Here is a 24,953-nt window from a genome sequence, read left to right on the forward strand (position 1 = left end):
ACACAAATAATTTGCTAGTTCTACGTATCTTTTGATATTTTAAAGGGAGCTTGATTATTTGGCAGAAGGATATCATGATCTCATGTTAACATTATCTCTTATAGGGAAAATCCCAAAATGGTTGAACGGCAGTTTGTTCCGGTTAGGACCAGGAAAGTTCGATCTGGATGAGGATTTTCGTGTTAACCACTGGTTTGATGGAGCTGGAATTCTATACCGTTATACTATCAAAGATGGAAAGGTTTGTAAACATTGTCTATCAAAGGAAAACCTCTATCCCGTGGACTCTTGACTTCCGTCAAGAAGCAGAGTACGACAATAGTGGCTAATGTGTCTAGTTGCAAATCGAAACATTCAAGGTTTAAGCGGTACAGTTAAGTGTAAGAATGGGAGTGTTGTAACTGTGAATTACTTGTTTTGTTTTTGAATTTCGCGCAAAGCTACACGAGGGCTATCTACACTAGCCGTCCCTAATTTAGCATTGTAAGATTAGAGGATAGGTAGCAAATCATCATCACCCACCGTCAACTCTTGGGCTACTCTTTTACCAACAAGTAGTGGGATAGACCGTCACATTATAACGCCTCCATGGCTGAAAGGGCGAGAATATTTGGCGTAACAGTGTTTGAACCCGCGACCCTCGGATTACGAGTCGAGTGCCTTAACCACCTGGCCCGGCAGAGCAGAAAGCAGATGGATTAGCATTTTATCACAGTAGTTTGTTCGTTTAATTTTGACTTCAAGACTTGTTTCTTATAGTAAATATGTATCAGTCGTTATAACAATGAGTAATAAATTACACGTATAATCTAAAAGGATACCTGTTTGTGCATGGATTTCAAAATGAAAATTTTGTATTAGATTTTCGTGATTTTATATGTGCTGTAATATTATCTGTTGGTCTGACTGATGTAACAGTATCCCATGAGAAAAAAAAACCCTTTTCATTGTTATTGACAAAAAAATCCTATATTTCAAAACGTACTTTACCAGATAAGGTGACATCGACTCGCAATATCAGATTTCTAGCTTTCAGATATATCCATAACGAAACAAATACTATAGAATGTTTGCATATTTTAAAGCTATTAAACACTGTTGTATAATGAAAATAAGGAAGTAACTTTTTCTGTACACTGGACATTCGATAGTATCGTACGAAAGATCATCTCGGTACACTGTTGGGTAACCAGTAGGCACGAAGCAATAACATGATACACGAACATACAAAGCTAAAATCCTGGTGAACCAATGATTGTATCACGTGTTCTGTTAAGCGTACATGCTTTACAAATCAAATTAAACGGTACATGGGTTTCAAGGACGACAACTATTGTTCGTATGTTTAGCTTCTATCTCTTTCTATACTTACCATATATGTAGATAATATAAACATCCATGTCTATTAGATTTGTCTAAAACGATCGCATTTTAAGCCTAAACATCACCTTATGCGCCAAAAATCTGAGAGGTCAGATAGAAAAACCCAATATCACAGCTTAATCATCTCTAATTCAGAGCTGCTGACTAAACTGTAACAATCAGTTGCCTAAACGGCTACTCTAAATTATAAATTATTTACTTCATGGTTCGGCATGGCCAGGTGGTTAAGACACTCGACTCGTAATCCAAGTGTTGCAGGTTCAAATCCCCGTCACGCCAAACATTCTCGCCATTTAAGCCGTGGATGCGTTATAATATGACGGTCAATCCCACTACTCGTTGGTAAAAGAGTAGCCCAAAAGTTGGTGATGGGTGGTGATGATTAGCTGCTTTTCCTCTAGGTGTTCAACTGCTAAATTAGGGACAGCTAGCACAGACAGCCCTCGTGTAGGTTTGCGAGAAATTCTAAACAAACTAAACCAATCCTACTCTGCCGGATTTGTTCCGGTGCACACGCGATGTTAGGAATGTTATTTTTTTATGTTTCCTTGTTTGTTTTTGGTTAAGCACAAAGCTACACAAAAGGCTATCTGTGCTCTGATCAACACGGGTATCGAAACCTGGTTTTTCCCGGCGTAGGTCTACAGACATCGCTGTACTACTGGGAGAGGGGACTTGATTTGTAATCAGCAATCAGTACCAATACTCTGTAGCCCATGTGCGCGCGATAAAGTTTCTGTTAACAGAAAATCACGGTTACGTCTGCTGACATAGACGCAAGTTACTTAAAATTCAAGTGCTTATAAAGGGTGTTTTCTTGTCTTAAGCCTCAAAAATAATCTATTTTACAACATACCATAGTTCTTAAGTTGCAGGTTGTACTTATAGCCAATTTTTCCAGAGGATTGTATGCGTTACACTAAAGCAATTCTGAATATGCAAATCGGAGACTGATGATAGAAAGTCATGGTGAAACGGAATAGGTCAGAACAGCATTTTAACACTAACGCGTGTTGCAGGTATTGCGATATAATCTACAACTGATTACTTTCGAAAAGGGCATGTAAAATTATTTTGAGACGCAAAAAAAAAAAAATCTGACACCGAGATCATAGAGGTTTTATGATCGTGAATTTAAAATTTCCATGTCAGGAGTATTTCTTATTTAATGGTATTGGAAAACAAAATATAAATCGAAGTGGAGCAGTAGAATCATAAAGGAGATCTGCTTCATATCGTTCCCCAGTCGTGTTATGCAAAGTGTGACGTCTTGTAATAGGTAAGAAGCCAGGAATGCAAATCTGTAGTTGCAAAAGCAATCTGCGTGTCCCAAGCAATATAATCAAGAAGAATCTCTTCTTTAAATTAGGCTGACAGGGTAGCTTCTCAAAAAAGGATTCCAGTGATGTCTCTCATTTGAAGTGTCGCCTACAAGCAATTATGTAATTGTGTGTGTGATGGTGCTATCTAAAACAAAGACGTATTGGTCAAGTCGCATGACTTCTATGCGACTAGATTGTTCAAAGAAAGATTGGCAAACTGCCGTAGTTACACTAGATAGATTATGAAAATTGAGCAACTATACAACGAAGCCTTTTATCATGGAAACTATGCTGCAGGACATATTTTTAATACGCACGATTATCGGATACAACGTGACCCTACCGTCACGCGACACGATGAGGCAGTTGTAGCATAACGTACTCAACCTTTGTACTGATGAAAGAATTCTTATTTTATGACTTGTCTCTTAAAACAGTAATGTCTAACGTGTCACAACTAATTTCAATTGTACAAAATTGGCCTCACCATTTTTTGCTAAATTTCTTTGGTTTCTACTGAATATTTTTTCATAGTATATCTTTTTTTTTTTTAATCAGTTACTATCTTTCTCAAAACTTCACCTATTAGCCAGTCTATGTTAGCTTGTATGATTGCTTATTGTCAGCGATACATACTGATTAATGTTTATACATTTTCATCTATTTTAGTAGGCCTGGCATGGCCAAGCGCGTAAGGCGTGCGACTCGTAATCTGAGGGTCGCGGGTTCGTGCCCGCGTTGCGCGAAATATGCTCGCCCTCCCAGCCGTGGGGGCGTTATAATGTGACGGTCAATCCCACTATTCGTTGGTAAAAGAGTAGCCCAAGAGTTGGCGGTGGGTGGTGATGACTAGCTGCCTTCTCTCTAGTCTTACACTGCTAAATTAGGGACGGCTAGCACAGATAACCCTCGAGTAGCTATGTGCGAAATTCCAAAACAAACAATCTATTTTAGTATGATTTGACGGAAGTATATTTTTTAGTTAAAGTCGAAACGCTAAGAGGATAATTTTGTTTTGTTTAGCTATCACATTTGTTTTTGTAGATTAAATATCTAGTCGTTAAAAAAAGTTTATTTTTTAATATTGTTGGTGTTTAAGGTTAAGAGTTTAGGGTAGTTACCATGAAATATAACAAAAAATCAACAAAACGAACCATATACTTCAATATAGATTTTATTTTCCATGTTCATGACAATTCCCGTCAACAATGATACAGCTTTTTAATTCTCAGAATGTCGCTTGCACTTAAACCATTTTTCTCATAAGGTTCCTTAAGTGTAACATTATCAATTTTCGCCTTCATTGTTTTCAAGACTTTATCTTTGGAAAAAGAGTATTCTCCATACAACATGATCGAATTGTAATCAAATGATATGCCAAACAAGTTGTTATCCTCTGGAAAAAAGCTTCCGGAAATTTGATTCCATGCCTGAAAATTAAACTCGCTGTAGTATCTATCATAAGAAGGTGTGATTTTAGGTGCGATTCAAATAAAAAGAAAGATATCCTATTGTTGATGAAAAGGAAACAACCCTCGGTGGTTCAACAGTAATTATAAAAGCTTATTGTGATTATTTGGAAGTAAGGACAAAGCTACACAATGGGCTATATGTGCTCTACCCATCATGGGTATCGAAACCCAATTTTTAGCGGTGTGAGTCGGCAGACATATAGTTGTGGCAGTAGTGGGCATAAGGGCTTAAGACTAGAAATTAGATTTTGATACCTACGTGAAATCGCATTTCTGTTATTCATAAAGGATTGAAACAGAATTCTATTCACTTACAGTGAGGTGTGAAGTCACACTTGCTGATGACAGAAGCAAATTCACTTGGTTGTGTGTATGTGGTTTCTGTATTAATACTTCGCTCCTATAAAATGTGAAATCGCTTGTTTTGCTTGTACAACAAGATAGGGAAATGTGCCTTTTGTACAATCCTGTTTTTAAAATGTTTGTTCTTAGAATCTTTTTTTTTAATGTAAAGATCACACAATGGGTTAGCTTCGCTGTACCCACCGATAGTAACGGCACCCGGCATGGCCAGATGGTTAAGGTACTCCTAATCTGAGCGTCGCGGGTTCGAATTCCCGTCACACCAAACATGCTCACCATTTCAGCCTTGGGGGCATTATGTGATGGTCAATCTCACTATTTGTTGGTAAAAGAGTAGCCCAAGAGTTGACGGTGGGTGATGATGACCAGCTGCCTTTCCTCTAGTGTTACATTGCTAAATTAGGCGGCTAACGCAGATAATCCTCGTGTAGCTTTGCGGGAAATTCAAAATAAACCAACCGATGGTAACGAACCCCGACTTTTTAGTGTTATAAATTCAGAACCTTACTATTAAGGCATCGAAGGGGAAGTGTTGATTAAAAATCAATCGTAGCTTACAACGATAAATATAACCTGACATTGAGATTTGTATTTCGCACTTCCAATCTGAACAGCATCTGGAGCTAAATTTGGAGTTAGGTCAGAAAACCCAAGGTTCAGGTATATCTATCTCTAGTTTATAACTGCTTACCACAGGGACAGAATCCAGTCAGTGGCAACTGCCAAACAATGGTCCCATATTTACTTTTACAACGGTCCCACAATTGAAAATGTGGGGCGTTTTCAAAAGCATATTGTGGCTCGAACCTTGGACACATCCTTGCTAGGCCATGATCGGTACAATAAATAAAGGGTTGATTTGTTCCATAGATTTTGTGTGTTTTTTTTATATCTGTTGTGTCCATCGAGGAGAATTGAAACCGCTGATTTATTTTTTTAAATCTCGTAGACTTAACAACTATCCTAGCAGTGAACAGGATTAGTGTAAATATCATTCGCGTCTTAGGTGCATAATACATGTGGAACATATTTTTCACTTTACCAACGTAAGTTCACACCGCAGTAGTTGTTGCGATTTAATGGCATAAGTAGTGTTTCAGTAGCGCTTTACCTGTATCCAAGCTGGGTTTACGAACCCTGGTATTCAGTAAAAGGTTTCGTCGGTTTCGAATACAGCAGATATTATTTGACTGGCATTCCTTTATGCAACCTTGTGCACTTTCACTTTGCACAGATAGCCCTTGAGTAGCTTTGTGCGAAATTCAGTAAACAAACAAACAAACACTTTCACTTAAATTCTTATTTCAACTTTCTTATGTCATTAACTGATAGGAATATCGAAATTAGTAACATATCTATTCTTTTCACGACAATTCATAAAGTTATTAACACTTACCAGGCTTGATATTAGACCAGTAGATTATCAGATAGTCATCTCGATCAGATCTGTTTTGCTCGTGCCAGAAGCCTATAGCATGACCAAGTTCGTGGACAATTGTTCCAAGATATCCACAACCGGGTCCAAGGGACAGTTTCTGACCCCCTTGTTTGATGTTACCCACGAAAGAATAGCAGCTGAAATTCCGTAGAAAATATAGAATTATAATCATGAAAAGTGTCTTAGCATTCATCAACTTTTGATACACGCAAGTTAGACAATAGAAATCAGTTACACGAAACGTCATCTGGTGGCAAAACTTGGTATTATAATCACGTTATCTTGACATCACCTCCTCTTCTGAGGCAGAGTCGACGTGTGTTTTCAGAGTGGCTTCACATGACATAAGATTTAAGGACAACTAGGCCGTCCAATCCACTAAAATCTCGAAGCCATCCTTTATCATTCAAATATTTATGAAGCTTTTCCTTAAACTCCCTTACATTTACCGTATATATCACATTCGATGATATCCCCATTACCATGTTAAAAAAAATAAAACTACCTTACTTAGAATGACTTCTATTTTAACCGTAATCTTGGTTATTCGAACATTTTTAGTTATTTGTCGAAATGCATCTATAACTTCCAAGAAAAGTGCATTAAAGAATTTAGTGTCATTCCATGAGGATAAGGTTTGACATCAAAACTGGTTGTCTGATTCAATCGCGATGACTTTCTAACTTTACTATAACACATACTTTGACATTGTTCTTCTTGCAAACCAATAATTTGTTCAACTCGAGACACTAAAGCACCTATTACTCGATTTGTTTATTTTTAGATAGTAAAGCTATATTGGGTTATCTGGTGTAGCTACCGAGCAGAATTAATCCCGAGATTTTAATGTTGAACTTACCAGGAGATTCTATTAATCGATCTTTTACAATCTATATTTGTTAAAAGAATCTCTTCTTTCTCACTTGTGGAAAAGGACTTACAAATGTTGAAATAATGGAAATGAAGAGTCTAAGAAGCCATTTGATTAACAACTAATCAAATTAAGATTTACTATAATGTGGCTTTGATAATTAATAACATTAAACTATTAATAAGATATATTTAAATAAACACCAAACCGCTTTTTTACACTTTATTCATTAATGTGTACTTCCTACATTTAAAAAAAAATATTGGCCTGGCATGGCTGAGGTGGATAAGGGTTACTTGACTCGCAATATCAATGTGGTGTGTTTGAATCCCCGTCACACCAAACGTTCTCGCTCTTTCATTCGTGGAGGCGTTATAAAGTGATGGGTTTGTTGGTAAAAGAGTAGTTGCAGTGGATGGTAATGTCTTCCGTCTAGTCTTTCGCTACTAAGTTAGGGACGGCTTTGCGCGAAAATCAAACAAAAATATTTTTATTACTGAACAATTTAAGTAAGCTTAAATTACTTCCAATTCAATGTGACTGACAGTTTGATAACTTTATCATCAAACTAGTACGTTCTGTGCGTCTAGAGATCTTTTCTCGGAAATACTGGGACAAACTACTAAAAAAAAAACAAATTAGTAACAAATATTTACCCAATTCCTTTGAACATGTGGACGTAATTTGTCTCGGTGGTTCTTTCTTTAAATCTGATACAGGTGCGACTGTGATAATGTTGTATAGATTCCTGGATCTTACTCTTCATCTCATCTGGAAAAATACGTGGGTATTTAGTTAAGCAATACAACAAAAAACATATTTTACTAGAGTAATATAGTAAGCAAGCGCGCGCACACACACACACACACACACACACACACACACACGTGTGGAAGGGTCGCCTGTTTTGACCATTCCCACTACTATACATTAGTGTGTTGTCAGTCTATCATTCATCAAGTACTAAAATGACGTCACATAAGGAACGCTCAACGTTGTGCCATTTGTACCGTTGTGATGTCAACAAAACGTGCGCAAGCTCTGAATCACAAGAAGAAGAATTATACACCTTGTACGTTAGTGCGTAATATGAACTCCAAAAGCAAGAAATCAAAAATATTTGTAACTCTTAATTTTGGTTTTATTTACCCTTGAAAGAGGACACGTTCGGGGAAGTGGATCTAATATTCATACATCCTGTTTCTTTAATCAGTATAGAATAACCGAAGAATGGAAGCATGCATACGTAGGTAGTAAAGTTTGCACTTTGAACACACACCCTGATTAGCTGCTTCAGGGGAGGAGGGGATAGCTTGTTACCGTCATCATATGACAGTCCATAGTACCACGTTTTGTCACTAGGAGGTTCGTTATTAGGAACGCGTTGCCAGACCGCTATAACAGACAGCCATGATGGATCATTTTGTTATAATAACATAACGTAAAGAACGTGTTTCTGGGCAGCAATGACTCGTACAATGCATGTTTAAACATAATTAAAAATTCTGGACACAATATTTTTAATAACTTACTAATTTTCTCAATTTTGTAATGTGATCTACATTCAAGTCTATTAAAGACGGGTTTTCACCAAAACGTCATATAATTACTGTTATTTTAATAACTGTCCGGTTTAACAAACCAGAACGAATTTCTAGACAATCTACGAAACAGAGCACATATTGGGGAGCGGCCATGATACATAACTATAGGTTGTTTGTCGTTCTAAGTATGTTTTGCTGGTGAATCGTTTAAAAATATATACGTGTAAAGCCGAGTAATTTTAACCTTAAATATTTACTTTCGTGCGGTAGTTTTTAAAATATTTTTTTTCTGTAAAATTATATATCATACTTTTTGGAAGTTCTAATATTCAAATCGTTGTGCCCAGAAGTAACAACTTGACACTGAGGAATTAAACCGTGGTACATCTTTAAAAACTTCAAGTTTTATTTAAGAAATGAAAGCTAAAAATGAACACCTGCGAAACAAAATTTGATTCTAGAATGGAACTTTGAGTAAGTTGATTTGTTTCTGCAATGAAAAATTACTAACACATGATATAAAATAATATAAACGTGACAAATATTTAACATGAACAATAAAAATAAACATAAAAACATTTTTTATTTCCGATGGCAGAAATTCAATGTTGAATATTCTTATCGTGATTTGATATTTATGACCATCATTTGAAATTAACCATATAACAAAAAGTAAAATCCATTAACGGTTAGGAGAAGCATAACTGCTGTAATAAGAAACATAAACTATATTTAAACCTAATAGCCCTAAGTATTGGCTGGTATGAAAATTGGAGTGGTTTGTTTTAAATTTCGCACAAAGCTACACGAGGGCTATCTGCGCTAGCAGTCCCAAATTTTGCAGTGTAAGAGGGTAGGCATCTAGTCATCACCACTGAAAGGGCGAGTGCGTTTGGTGTGACGGGGATTCGAACCTTTGAACCTCGGATTATGATTCGAACACCTTAACCCACCTGGCCATACCGGGCCGGGTATAAAAATTACTGAAGATGTTAAAGAAATAGCATTTTTAATTTGAATTTCGCTGGCTCGGCATGGCCAAGCGCGTTAAGGCGTGCGACTCTTAATCCGATGGTCGCGGGTTCGCATCCACGTCGCATCAAACATGCTTGCCCTTTCAGCCGTGGGGGCATAATAATGTGACTGTCAATCCCACTATTTGTTGGTAAAAGAGTAGCCCAAGAGTTGGCGGTGGGTGGTGATGACAAATTGTCTTCCCTCTAGTCCTGCACTGCAAAATTAGGGACGACTAGCGCAGATATTTCTCGTGTAGCTTTGCGCGAAATTCAAAACAACTCGGACCAAACCCCTAAATATCCAGTACTCATTCGCAAACCACAGAAGAAAAATTATAAGCAGAGCGAAACCAATACCAACAGTTTACTTCTATTTTCACCCCAAAACTGATGTTTTGGTCTGCGAGGAAATCAAAACATGTCATTCGATGTCCGATGTTCTCGACCGCAAAGTTGGCGCCAAGAGGGCGTGAGGCATCTATGAACATTTCTCACTGCTCCCGAGTTGGAAAAAATCATTTGTTGCTGCAGTTAGGAATAAATATATAAATAATGATTTTATTTAATATGGGTTAGCCTTAGGGTTTAAAGAATCAAGAGGTAGCACGCGTCCCATAGGTTCGTTATCACTGATCTAGTCTATTTCTTCCAAATTATGAATATCTACGCACATACAGCCCTTACGTACCTTTGTGTTAAATTCTGGAATAAAAAAATAACTTTTAATAAACCTTGTAAAAACTGAAGACGTTACTTTGTTATCTACCAGGATACTGTCTGTTTGTAAATGAACACAAAGCTACACAATAGGTTATCTGTGCTTTTCCCACCACAAGTATCAAAATCCGGTTTCCAGCATTGTAAGTTTGCAGACATTCCCTTGTGCCGCGGAGGGGGGGAGCAGAATGATCTAACGTGATTGACTTACAATATAGTAAAATTGAAAACAACAGAAACAACATATTGGTACACTTACTCAGAGATGAATCAATCACGTAAGGAACTTGACCATTGGCCCAAAGTAAATTTTTATTTACTACTGCATTCCTTTCCTACGGCACATAATGGCAGACGAAAAAAAAAAAAAAGAGCGATAATAAAGTCTTAGTCCTTCATTGGTCAAACAGAATCTCTGATGTGATGTTAATAAGTTTGATAAGCAAAACTTAGCTTTGTACCTAGTACCAATTCGTTAGTTATTTAGGATTTTATTAGGCCTATCAACAGAAATTTCTCCAAACTCGTATTTCAAGCGAATCAGTATCATTTTAATCCAAAACTGTTTATTTTAACTAGAAATTGTATTTATTCTAAAAAGGACTCATTTTAGAATTATCTGTTGTTTTTTTCAGAAATCCATCTTGGTTAGTAAACATCGCATTTAAAAGGTAGTGTGGCCGTCTTACCCCACTATCCCCTATTAATAAATAAATGTCAATTTATAATATCATGAATCACGACTACAATTAGTTTCAATAACACTTTATAAGATATAATTTAATACGTAATTTAAACATGGTCGTTTAGAAAACTTCATTTCAGTTATCTGAGTTATAACTCCAATACTTATCACGTTTGTCGTAATGTTCCGCATTTAGGTTGCTTTATTAATTTCTCTAAAGTATATTGGCTACATTACAGAAACATTAAATTATGTTTTCAACGTACCACAGCCATCCTTACCAGTTAATTGTGTTATTTATTACATGCGTGTTATTACGTCCCAGAAGAAATAAAAACTTTCTGGAGAAGATTAATAATAATAATCAGATTGATTCAACCAAATAGAATGCTCTTACCTCAGGGCTACTGATTCCCATAATATCGCCTTCAAATAGGGATGGATTCTCCATTGGCAGATTTCTCAGGGGAAGTACATCTAGAACATTTGGTTGATCAGAGTATATAAAGTAAATAATCGTTGCTTACAAATGTATTTAAAAGATTACTGTATTATACTAAATATAATGTTTTACAGTTGTAAACGAAACAAACGTGTATTAACATACTTACTAGCCGTGACGGTAGTGACCAACAGACAAATGACAACAATAGTTTTCATCATGGCAGTTAGTTAGGTAACATCCAAGAGAAAACACAAAACGTGTTGACAAACATAACATCACAACTTTTATATGTTTACTTATCTTAATTTCTGCAAATGTTGCTGCTTTGTATCCGGGAAGAACAGCTGGAAAAGTCTATGGGGAAAAAAATAGAGACAGCATGTGGTGATAATTACATCTGTTCTTGCTACATTATTGAAATAGTAGTATTATAAAAAAACTTGTAAACATTTCGCACGAAACGTTTTATTCTACATGCAACTTGAGGTGTAATTTAGCTTAATTGTCATGTATAACATTCAGTGGCTCGTGTGTTAAAAAAAAAAAAAATTCAACGTTTTTCTTTTCACTTCAAATTACCCAACGACTAATGACATCGTGTTCCCTGAACGAGATCGTTTAAGTTTTCAGAAGACTGCTTTGATTAAGAGCTGGGAGGAATAAATGGTGTACGATACTGTATAACAGGAACAAATGTTTTCACACAGCAAATGCATGACACATTGTTGTTAATTACATTATTACATGAAATATGTGACTTCACACTTATTAATAATTATTAATAAATGGCTAATTATAATTAGCCATTTGTTACAACTCTACATGTTGGAGTTTGGACACATATTTCAATCATACTTACAGAAGCCTGTGTAATACAATTGGCCCGGCATGGCCAAGCGTGTTAAGGCGTGCGACTCGTAATCTGAGGGTCCCGGGTTCGCATCCCCGTCGCGCCAAACATGCTCGCCCTTTCAGCCGTGGGGGCGTTATAATGTGACGGTCAATCCAACTATTCGTTGGTAAAAGAGTAGCCCAAGAGTTGGCGGTGGGTGGTGATGACTTCCCTCTAGTCTTACACTGCAAAATTAAGGACGACAAGCACAGATAGTCCTCGTGTAGCTTTGTGCGAAATTAAAAACAAACAAACAATACAATTATTTCGGAATTAACCAATCATTTTCTTCGTAACATTACATATTTGAAATTAATCCCCCTGGTGACTCAGTAATAAGTATAACGCCTAGTGACATGAAATAGTGTGCCTGACATGGCCAGGTGGCCATGCATTCGTAAACTCAGGGTCGCGGGTTTGAATCCTCGTCACACCAATCAGGTGTGGGGCAGTTGAAACGTGACGACCAACCCCATTATTTGTTGGTAAAAAGTAGCCTAAGAGTTGGTGATGGGTGATTTTGATTAGCTACCTTCCCTCTAGTCTTGCACTACTAAATTAGAGACGGCTAGCACAGATAGTCCTCGTGTAGCTTTGCGCGAAATTTAAAACAAATATTAAATAGTAGGCTTCAATACCTTTAGTGGCCGTAATACAGATAGTTTACTATATAGTATTGTGTTTAATACTAAAAACAAAACAACTGACCACGCCATTCTCTGATTAACTAGTTTTGTGTGTAATATGACTCTTCTCGAAGAAATTCATGTATTGTAGAATTATGACCTTAGGAAACTAGAAGTTTAAGGACTGTGACTTTTAAAAGTTAGTGTGCTAAGGGTGGCGACTTTTCGAAAACAGTATTCTCTTACCAAAGTAAGCAGCTGTTTAAGACTTCTAAATATCACTTTTAAATTATGACTTTTTTTTTTTTTTTTTACACTATTTCCCCTATTATAGAGCGTGCCCTAGTGTTCGGTATTATAAAAATGAGGGTTGAAGGTACCTCGTCCGCAGTTGTCAAAGCAATGGGTGTAATTAATTACAAGTGTAAGAATATAATGTTACTTTTTGGTTAGACAAGAGTTGGTGGCGAGTTTGTTGACTAGCTGCCTTCCCTGTAGTCTCACTTTAAAATCAGAAATGTTCATATGTTTTGTGGCTTTGCGCGAAATTCTGAAACAGACCCTACAACCGTTTTTATTCAGTGTCATTTTTCATAAAATAAAATAAAGAAAACCAGTAATATATATTCTTTTTTAGAGTAAATGTCGCGGAACTGAAAGTATATTAGCCATTTTGTGAATAAATGATTTTGAGGTCTGAAAGACAAAAAAAATTAAAAAAAAAACCTGTATATTACACCTTCATCGCGAACTGGGACAGCTGGCAAGACCACAAACAAAATATCGCGGATTACAGCTGCTGTCAATACCACAGGAATAATAATAAACATAAGTTAGGGTTACTGGCTAAACCGTGGATGAACAGCTCGCAACTCCTTAACAAAAATCATATTCGACTATGTTTTTAATTAGAAGTAAAACTTTTTTACTTAAGGAGAATAAGAAGATATGTGAAAACATGTAGTTAAAAGGTTTGATTGATGTTTCATTTTATATAAAAATAAGATCGTTTTGGTTAAAGCAACAATATTTACATTATTTTATAAAATAAAAGCATTTATATTGTCTGGAACTGAGGTAGTGCCACAGGGAGCCTCAGTTTCGTCTCGAACTTTATCAAAGTTGCTTTCGATCTTCTGTGGCAAAGGTGATTTTAGATAAACAAAGCGATTGTTTCCCAATCAAATAGTGGAAAGTAAACGGAAAGGAAAATACACTGAGAAAAAATCAAGGTTTCCATAATAAGTGGAAAAACAAGTTCTTTTTTCATTGAACATAATGCAGTGTATCCATATTGTCAGACTTGGATATCTCAGTTTAAAATCTTCAAACTTGCATCGTAATTTTGTTTAAAGCCATGCACATATGGATCAAAACTTTCCACAAGGTTCTGACCTCTGCACATTAGAAAGTAAAAACTTTGAAGAAACGAATGGATGTACAAGCCAGGGTTTTACCGGTTTTGTCAACTCTTCACAGACTGCAACGTTGACCTCGTATCAAGTCGCTTGAAATATAGTTAGAGGTATGAAGTCTAACCCTGAAGGTGAGTTTACTAAGATGTGCTTAACTGGCGTTGCTTTAATTCTTTCATCAGAAAACAATGATCTATATATACATACAAAATATATATCAGATCTGCAACTGTTATGCCACATATTTTTTGACATAAACAGTGATATTAAATCGTAACTCATTCACAACTTCAACGGTGTCGATTCTCGGGCATCGCTTTGAATGAGTCGTGTGACTTGCAAGTTAAGCCTAAATTAATAATACGTGTTCGTAAGAACTGTTTGACCTCTGTGTAAGACACGAGCTCCATGACATCGTATCATTAAAGGAAAGAGCTCGTGCACTAGAAATTAAAGAAGCTGTTATGTCAAAAGTCACACACACAAAATTGTCTTCACATAAGTTTGCTGAAATTGCAACAGTTTGAGCCTCATCCATCTGTCGGTGGATTCATAAGGCTTTGTAAATCTGGTAAATGCTTTCCAGAATTTTGAGAATTCCATTGTTTTATTCAATGTGAGCAACTGGTATCTAAAAACACTTAAATTAGACCACGTCATAAAACCTGTTAGAAATTATGAATTTCATTCGTACAAATATACTGAATTACACAGTTGCTAACTGCTATACCACAAGAAAACACGATTATTACAGGTTAGAGATGCTGGTAAGACCACAGTGGAAAAAAAGATAATTAGGTGAGAGTGAGTCGCCCATCTTAAATTCTATCCAGTTAAGCAAAAAAAAATGTATTTAAAATATGAGAAAAACAACTTCAAGTACCGTCGCAATTCATCATTTTCAGTGAAAATTACAAAACGGTTTCAAAAAGTAAGACGCAGAACTCCTCACTACCAGAAAGGTTCACTACTTAATCCCTTTTCTCCCCTAATCAATACATATATTAAAGATGAACCAAGACTGTTTTAGTGCTTCTAACTTCACCAACTGCTTTTTTAATATAAAAATGTTTGTTTTTAACTGTTTATAGGTTACTAAAGGTTAATTGCTTATGAGAAACTAGTCAAAGATAAGTTCCCTAACATTTACTTATGATAAAAGATTATGTTCTCACACCAAACATGCTCGCCCTTTCAGCCGTGGAGGCGTTACAATGTTACAGCCAATTCCACTATTCGTTGGTAAAAGAGGATCCCATTACACTAAAGAATTTTACCCATTCGTTGGTAAAAGAGGATCCCAATAGTTGGCGGTGGGTGGTGATGACTGGCTGCCTTCCCCCTAGTCTTACACTGCTAAATTAGGGACGGCTAGCACAGATAGCCCTCGAGTGGCTTGGTGCGAAATAAAAAAAACAACAACAAAAACACAGCTCAGAAGTCAGAAAAGGTTTCTTCCAGAAAAAAGTGTAATTTGCAAAATATAACTCGTATAAGTAAGTATTTTACTTTAAACTTAGAACTGCCTAGTTCATAACATGCTAATTTTATTTTTCCTTGTACACAGACAAGATTAATATTCTGTGATGATTTTCTGTACAGGTCACGTTTAGATCCAGGTTTCTCGAGACTGAAGCCTACGAAAAGATGTGTACTCTTAAAAGACCTGTGTTTACAGAATTTGGAACTAGGTCGTATCCTGATCCATGCAAGAAATTATTTTCCAGGTTAGAAACGATCGCGTGTTTTTAATTTTGTGGTGATGCCAATTTTACAACAGAAAAAACTCCAGACATGTTTTATGATATATCATAATGCACTTTCTTGGAGTTAACTATAACGTGTTTGTTTTTTTCTTGGAATTAATTACAATACAATTAGGCTTAAAATTCTTTTACGGGAATGGTGTACAGTTCCTTAGTGGAGAACTTTTTGTTTTTTAAGAAGATATTAAAACTCAACTTTTAATTAATCTATTACTTTGTGATTTTAGTAAAAATGAAATTGTATTTGAAAAAAATTCAAAATATAGTAACCCAAATATTTTAATTTCAAAACTCATAAGGAGAAAGTTTTGTATCTGAATTATTATGTAAACGATACCTTTTTAAAGTAGTGATGGATGGTTTTTTCTGTATAATTTTTTTTTACTTTTCTTTTATCTGCCACGATTTACAGCCGTAAATGTCATTCGTACAACGCCATAACTCGTCAGATGAACTTTTATCTACGATAGTTCTATGTGTAGTGTTAATATTCAGTAAAGTGGTGGAAAACAACTTTTGGGACACATACAATGTATTTGTTAGTAGAATGGGAGTTCTCGGATTGTTCAATGAGATTAGGCCACCCAGTCCATTTTTAAGATCCACCGCTGAATTAACGAATAAGTTTCTAGACTTATAACGCAAAATCTGGGCTCGTTTCCCAGTTGTGAATAAAACGCAATGGCCGAATGTGTAAGTTTTTGCTAAAACAAATAATTAATCAATTAACCCATTTCTTAAGAATAAATAGACTGAAAAAGGTTGTGAGATAAATATAGCTGCCTTCCCTCTATCTTACACTGCTAAATTAGGGACAGCTAGCACAGACAGCCCTCGAGTAGCTTTGTGCGAAATTCCAAAACAAACAAACAAACAGACTAGAGGGAAGGGAGGTAGTTATCACCACCCACCGCTAACTCTTGGGCTACTCTTTTACTAACGAATAGTGGGATTGACCGTCACATTATAACGCCCCCACGGCTGAAAGGGCAAGCATGTTTGGCGCGACGGGGATGCGAACCCGCGACCCTCAGATTACGAGTCGCAAGCCTTAACACGCTTGGCCATGCTGGGCCATTTGTTATAGATTTTGTTTACCATTACAGTAAAGAAGTTTACCCTTTTATTATAGGTTTTGTTTACAGTGAAGGAATTTGCCAATTTTTCCCGAAAGCCCTATTTTTAATCACATTTTTAGGAAAACATAAAAATGTATTCGTATGTATACATGAGAGTTTGAGGTTTATTGAACAAATATACTTTAATAGGTCATTTTCACAAAACAGAAAAAGACCCCGTTCAAAACTTATGCTTTAAAATAGGTTTTATAGGTACACCAGGAAGACCGTCCTTTGTGACTCAGCTGTGAGTATGAAGGCTTAACAAATATTAGGCAACTATGATTTGTTATTACGCATTGAAGGTATAGAAATTGCTTCAGAATCCCTCTGAATAACGATTAGTATGGTGAGACAATATTCGTGGCAGGTTTTATAATAACGATTTGTGCGGTGTGACAATATTCGTGGCAGGTTTTGGAATAACGATTGGTGTGGTGTGACAATATTCGTGGCAGGTTTTAGAATAACGATTGGTGCGGTGTGACAATATTCGTGGCAGGTTTTGGAATAACGATTGGTGTGGTGTGACAATATTCGTGGCAGGTTTTGGAATAACGATTGGTGCGGTGTGACAATATTCGGGGCAGGTTTTGGAATAACGATTGGTGTGGTGTGACAATATTCGTGGCAGGTTTTGGAATAACGATTGGTGTGGTGTGACAATATTCGTGGCAGGTTTTGGAATAACGATTGGTGTGGTGTGACAATATTCGTGGCAGGTTTTGGAATAACGATTGGTGTGGTGTGACAATATTCGTGGCAGGTTTTGGAATAACGATTGGTGTGGTGTGACAATATTCGTGGCGGGTTTTAGAATAACGATTAGTGTGGTGTGACAATATTCATGGCGGGTTTTAGAATAACGATTAGTGTGGTGTGACAATATTCGTGGCGGGTTTTAGAATAACGATTAGTGTGGTGTGACAATATTCGGGGCAAGTTTTTAAATAACGATTAGTGTGGTGTGACAATATTCGGGGCAAGTTTTTAAATAACGATTAGTGTGGTGTGACAATATTCGGGGCAAGTTTTTAAATAACGATTAGTGTGGTGTGACAATATTCGGGGCAAGTTTTTAAATAACGATTAGTGTGGTGTGACAATATTCGGGGCAAGTTTTTAAATAACGATTAGTGTGGTGTGATAATATTCGGGGCAAATTTTTAAATAACGATTAGTGTGGTGTGATAATATTCGTGACAGGTTTCTGTCCCAGCTGATTCCCGGGGACATGACCGATAATGCTATTGGCAATGTTTTCACAATGTCAGACGAACTATACTGTGTCACTGAGACCTGCTACCTGTGGAAAGTGGACCCCGAAACACTGAAGACTGTTGACAAGGTATGAAGGTTTTGTCAAAATATCTGTTGTTTAAGATAATAAACAGAATAGAACGGAAGTTTTATTAGCTTTAAGATGGTCCCTTAGATCAGAAGGATTAGATGTGTGAGGTTATAATGATTTGTTTTCTTCTTAAACCTGTCATTACTAAGACTAAGAGACAGAGGCAACTGGTTTTGTTCAAAACGAAGGAACTTAGCGCAGATAGCCCTCTGGTAGCTTTATGCGAAATTAAAAACAAAAAAAAACAAAGGAACTTCATACACATTGAAACACTCACAGTAGCTACAACTCTGAATTAAACTTCAGATATTTTAACGTAATCAAAACTTAAGTGCTGGATCTAGTTGAAAGTTAGTTTGTTGTTATTTTTCTTTTATTAGCTCACTTAAAAGGAAAACTTAAAACCACTCATCTCCAAAGCCATCTTCAACGTACTGGTAGTAGTTTTTCAAAACGTGCCTTAAGTTTGTGTTTATCATTCAGAGAAAAAAGAACAATAAACATGAAACAAACTCTGGTAATTGTATAATTTAGAGCGAGACAGAGAACATATTAGGAGGTTCTCTTGATAGTCCTGGGGCACAAAACTTATTTTGTTGTTGTCTTTTTATGACAGCTCGAACGCCCATATGGAATTATTGATGTGAAGAAAACATGGTCTGTCAGCTATTTCCTACAGTATTCATTTTCGTCAATTTTCGGAAGTTCTTCTGTATAGAAAACGAATGTTGTCAAATAATTACTAAACGGCTTCCTATTGAAAATCGAATAAAATAACTGTTTGTTTACCAAAATTGAGGGTTTTACGATATCAAGACTAAATAGGGATGGACACAAGTATTATCTAATATCAGTTTTCATTACTACAAGTGTCATTGTATTTCAAGTTCATGAACTTCCACGGTAAATCATGGACCTTACATGAACTTATCTGTTTCCCCCCCCCACCTCCACCCAATGGATCACCAGAAAATATGCAAAGTTTCAAAGATAATTTCTTTTGCAAACTATCAGATTCACAACCTGACTCGCCCATAATTTCACAATACTATTTGGGGCGAAAGAATAACTATTAGGCTTTTGTTTTAGGTTTTCTTTAGCATTGCAGTAAAGAACTTTACCTATGGGTAAAGCATAAATTATTCATTGCGTAGCTCTGTGCTTAACAACAACTAAATCAAATTTTGTCTGATGCTTGATAGAACTATAGATTTCGAAGCAGGCAAGCTGGGTTCGAATTCGTACATTACCACAGAATGCTCACCCATGTTTAAAACTATAGGTGCATTATATAAATGACAGTCAATCCGTTACTATGAATGATAGGATGCTGCTTCCCTCTGGTCAGTAGTTTAGAATTATAAATGGCAACGGATAGCCAAAATAGCTTTGCCATAAATACAAAATATCTTCATTTGCCACAACAAGAAATGAACTCAATTGGGTTTTGAAGATGTTCGTGGTAAAATCACAAGCACATCCATTAACTGACGTCCTCCCATTGTTTCTAATGATGTTGTAGATGGTAGAAGATAAAGCAGTGACTGTTTACGAGTCTTAGTTTGGTAGTTGGTATTCTTTTCATGTTGGTGCAAAGAGTCTTTGTTAGATGGTAAATTGTCAATAGTTTGCTTGACCTTTGAACCGTTAATAGGAAGACTTGCGCTGATAAAGTACGATTTAATAAAGTTTTAAATTTGCGCTAATAAAGTAATGTTTAACAGGAAATTTTAAACTTGAGCTAATAGTGTTTGAGATATGATGTTTTAGTTAATGGCTATAAACTTGATAACAATAAGATAGTTATGTTATAAATTTATATTAAACAATGGTTGTACAATTATATTGATAACGGCAATAGAGTACCATTAAACAATGGTTATACACGTTTAATAATAATATCAACAGAGTAATAATAAACAAAAATTTATAATAATGAACGGTCGTAGACTGTTAATAATAATTAGATACTGTTGGTCAGAAGAAAAATTCCTCTAGCTATAATCAACACGCACTTATGAAGAGATATTAAATAAATATAAAACAGAAACGAAGGATGTCTTTTGATTTACCAATATGGAGAAAGGATGTAGTACAAAATAACACCTTATTTTATAAAGAAACAATTTAATTTTTTGTTTAGTGGAAAAGATTAAATATAACTTTGTTCTTATCTACTATGTGTCGGAAAGGTCAATCTAGAGAAGCTGATATCTATCAATCTGGCCAGTGCCCATCCTCACACGGATCCTGATGGCACCAGCTACAACCTAGGTTGCAGCTTCCATAAGGGTTTGAGGTATCATATAATTAAGATCCCTCCACAACCACCAGTTAAGGAGGAAGAAGTGAATGGTAATTATTTAATTCCATAACAATGGCATTTGAAACTTTTTTTCGTCTTCCTAATGGCTATTTTCAAAATATCGTTACAATTCACTACATTCCAACAGTTATTCTGTTGTGTGTATTCATTTACCTGTCTATTTCTGTCATCAGTATAAGCACACTTAGCCCTCTGGTGAGCTGTTATGTGAAATATTATTTCAAATAATTTGCACTGTCAGATATGTTATAATGTGCGGTATTGACTTTTAAAATATCTTAAGTCCATTCATCAATTGTTGTTTTCTTGTATTTAATTTGTCTAGTCACATTCTTACCTTTGTTGTATTCTACCAAGATAATATATAATGTTCATCTGTTTGAGTGCTTTCTTCCACGGAGGTCAGTTTTTTAACCTTGAGTATTTTGTGTCCAGTGCTGAAAGTCCAACAGTCACACCTGGCTTAGCAATATATACAACACTAACCAAATCATTAATCGACTTAAACATTTAACAGTGATATCTTGATTAGGAATATCTCTAATTTTAATCAAATCGTTAACTGATTTAAGTCTTAAAATGATGTTTTAACTAGAAATAATGTAAACTACTGACCAACTCCTTAATAGACTTCAATTTCGTAAGGATCAGGGTAAAAATTACGTATTTTTAAAATAATATATTTGTTTACTTTGTTACTTAAATATTGGTAAAGATACTCTGAAAGCACTAATAGACTTAAGTCCATTTTGTAATAATTGATTAACATTGAATTCCTTAAGGCATACATTTGTTTTTTATTTGTTTTGTTTTTTTAGGACCAAGAGCCTTCTTGAAGGCATCTGTTATAACTTCCATATCATCGAGCTGGAAAACATGTTTCAGTTACTATCACAGTTTTGCTATAACAGAAAATTACATCATATTACTTGAACAGCCCCATCTCGTAAACACCTTGAAACTAGCGGCATCTGTAGTCAGAGGGCAAGCCCTAATTGACTGTATGGATTGGACTCCAAAAGAAAAGGTATAAAACAAAACCTACAGTGTAAAAAAAATATTTATATATATTATTCACGTCTTTAAGTGTTAGGTATTTATTGATCTAAATACATTTCCTAATAAAATAAAAATTACATTTTAATTTTTAATAGGTGCTGATAACACTGCACAACAAAGTTTTTGCTTCTTGAACACTGCTGGGTGTTCCTTATAGATTTTTGTCTGTTGATCACAAAAATCACATCCAAATTTGCCCATCACGTACCGTTTCATTTAAATCTTTAGTTGCTACAATGGAAAAACGATATCAGGGCAACTGGAATCTGTCAATGCTTGCTGACTGCTGTTGGACACTGCCTAACAAATCTTCAAAGAAGTTGTTAACAACTTTCTTGGCAACTATAGAGCTCCACATTACATTCAGCTGGTAGACAAACTTCTCAAAGCATAGAAAACAATGAAGTGCAAAATGTCACTCAAGATTCATTTCCTCCATTCACACTTGGACTTCAAATCTCGGTGCTGTCACTGAAGAACACGGTGAAAGGTTTCATCAAAACATTGCTACAATGGAAAAACGATATCAGGGCAACTGGAATCGGTCAATGCTTGCTGACTACTGTTGGACACTGCAAAGTGATGTAACGGACATTGAATACAAACGAAAATCAGGAACACAACACTTTTAATTATGTTGAACTTAATAGCTTATTAGAAACATAAACGCAATTAACTACGTTATTGCCGGTAAACAGTTAACTGTCTATTTCTCAGAGTTCCTACGTGATGAAGCAAAACCAAAACTATATACCCCCCAGGTATCTATCACAATCAGCAAAAACTTTTCAAAAAAATTGTTGTGCAGTGTTATCCCCTGTATATAAAATATAAGATTATACCATTATCGTTATTTAAAGTTTCTGGACGATCCAGTTACCTTTATTTGTTTGTTTCTGTTGTTGTTGTATTTGCTCCATGGTGAAACAGCGGTAAGATTATGTATGGATTTGTAACGCTTAAGTCCGGAATTCGAATCCTTGTGGTGGATCCAGCAGATATACCAATTTGGCTTTGCTCTAAAATACAAACAAATACGTGTCATTTTAAAACTGAGTACACGTAGATCGAATAAATATTTTCATGATGTTAATAATAAAAATAGGGACAGCTTTAATTTCTTATATTTATTAGTTTATTTTTTATTTAAAAAATGTTATAAGGTGTAAATTTTTGAAAATTCAAAAACAAGATATATAAAATTTGCATAAAAATAAAGCGCCACCTTTCTTTAGAATTCGGGTCACACCAAACATACTCCCCCTTTCAGCCAACCATTATGAGAGATGCCAACCATTACGATTTGAGCGTAATCATTACGATTTTGGTGTATACATTACGATTATACGCTCATACAGACAAATGTTACGACTTGTTCCAACTCCCAAATTATTATATATTATATAGACCTATACAATAAAGTGATAAATTGTTCCCCCAGGGCTTGAAAAGGGTGAAAAAAAAATTTCTAGCGAGATACAAATAAATTTTGATAATAAATAAAAGACATAGTCCAAATGGCTACTTGCGATAATCATGTTTGTGCTTGAAATAATAAAAAATATTTGTCTACCAACGTCTACCAACAGTTTCAGTGCGGTACTTCTCCATAATGGGTATGTGGGGGAATCCATAATTACGTCATCAGTGCTTGTAAGCCAATCAGCACTCACATAGATGGGTATTTCTCGTTTACTAGGACCATAGAAATACCAATGCGATCGTTCACAAGATCGAAAAAAAAAAAAGAGGCCTCGTTCACCAGATTGTCTTGTTTCTGGCAAATCTAAAAGGACTAAAACTGTGAGTCAAAAATTTAGGAAAGAGTATATTGCAAAATATCTGGTCATTGCATCAAAAGTCAGTGACAGTCATGCGTTTTGTACAATTTGTCACATCGATTTTTCTGTGGCGCATGGCGGGATAAACGATTGTTCCAGACATACAAAATCGGCATTTCATCAACAAAAGGCTCAGGCGAAGACAAAAACGATGCAGATGAGGACGTTTATGAGTAAGAATTCAGAATATGAAACCATAATGCAGAAGTGATGTTCACGCAATGTTCCTAGACTCTGATATAGCGAAAAAATATGGCTGTGCTAGAACTAAAACTACAGCCATTGTACAAATGTTGGTTTGTGAAGATGAAAAAATGATTTCAAGCATACTTACTAACAGTGTTTACAGTTTAGCCACAGATGGGTCCACAGACATGGATGACTCAAAACTGTATCCAGTGGTTGTACGATATCTTGAACCTTTGCTTGGAAAATTGTTTGTTCTCTTTTGACAATGGTGGAACGGAAAGAAGCTTCAACGAGAGAGAATATTTTCAAGCTTTTGGACCACGAACTGACAGAGGAAAATTCCATGGGAAAACTGTCTTAGTTTTTCTTCAGACAATGCCTCAATTATGTCTGGTATAGGTAAAGGTGTGATGCGATACATCTCAAGACGACAGCCTAGCTGTGCATGTCACCTCATGAATATTGCTGCCAAGAAAGCTCCCAGAGAACTGTCCTGCCCAGTTTGATATATTGATAGATATCCACTATTTTCTGGACAAAAGTGCTAGCAGAAAATATTTCAAAGAGTTTCAAGGATTGTATGACAAAAAAACAAGAAAATTTCTACAACTTGTTAACACAAGATGGCTATCATTTGGGGTGTGCCTCAACAGAATATTGGACATGTGGAAACCATTAAAGAAGTATTTTCACTGTGAAAAGGAAAAACTAGATTCAAAAGGATCTAAACGTGCAGATCAGTCAGGCAGCAAGACTTTAACAGTCAAGACGCCCTCCCAGCCACACAGGGGGACACTCAAGATATCCTCCGAGCCACACAGGGACACACTCAAAACAACCTCCCAGCCACACAGGGACACAAGACAACAGTCTCCAAAAGCAGACAAAGAAACAGTTGATAATGTGTTTAGGCAGTCTGACCTTGAACTAAAGAAGAGACAATCAACGAAAAAAGAGAAGAAAACGAAAGCTAGCAAGGAAGTAACCAAGAAAAGTTATGTGCAGAGCAAGTTAGATAAGTTAAGTTTTCTTGGACAACAAAATGAACTTGTTACTTTGTCTTTTTCTTCAGTCTGCAATTCCTCTATTTGACCAAGCCAATTTGATATTGCAA

General features: G+C 35.9%; 1 protein-coding gene and 1 pseudogene across 5 annotated transcripts in view; one reads left to right on the top strand and one right to left on the bottom strand.

The window, feature by feature from the left end:
- LOC143230555 (carotenoid-cleaving dioxygenase, mitochondrial-like) overlaps positions 1–24,953 on the top strand; it is a 45,265-nt gene that overhangs the window by 14,366 nt on the left and 5,946 nt on the right. For 2 of the 4 annotated variants that reach the window (XM_076464318.1, XM_076464319.1), the window contains exons 2-6: positions 105–241; positions 15,792–15,916; positions 18,280–18,421; positions 20,617–20,779; positions 21,569–21,777. In XM_076464318.1, the coding sequence (XP_076320433.1) occupies positions 105–241; positions 15,792–15,916; positions 18,280–18,421; positions 20,617–20,779; positions 21,569–21,777 (776 nt within the window). The remainder of the gene's footprint in view (positions 1–104; positions 242–15,791; positions 15,917–18,279; positions 18,422–20,616; positions 20,780–21,568; positions 21,778–24,953) is intronic. The other 2 variants (XM_076464321.1, XM_076464320.1) reach the window with 1 other exon arrangement.
- LOC143230556 (astacin-like metalloprotease toxin 5) lies at positions 3,864–11,557 on the bottom strand (annotated as a pseudogene). Its single transcript, XR_013016507.1, has 6 exons — positions 11,423–11,557; positions 11,209–11,288; positions 10,386–10,461; positions 7,506–7,620; positions 5,937–6,115; positions 3,864–4,135 (listed from the first exon to the last, which is right to left on the bottom strand). The product of XR_013016507.1 is annotated as an astacin-like metalloprotease toxin 5 (transcript).

The sequence above is a fragment of the Tachypleus tridentatus genome, chromosome 10 (genome assembly GCF_004210375.1).
Source record: "Tachypleus tridentatus isolate NWPU-2018 chromosome 10, ASM421037v1, whole genome shotgun sequence".
NCBI classification, from domain to species: Eukaryota; Metazoa; Arthropoda; class Merostomata; order Xiphosura; family Limulidae; genus Tachypleus; species Tachypleus tridentatus.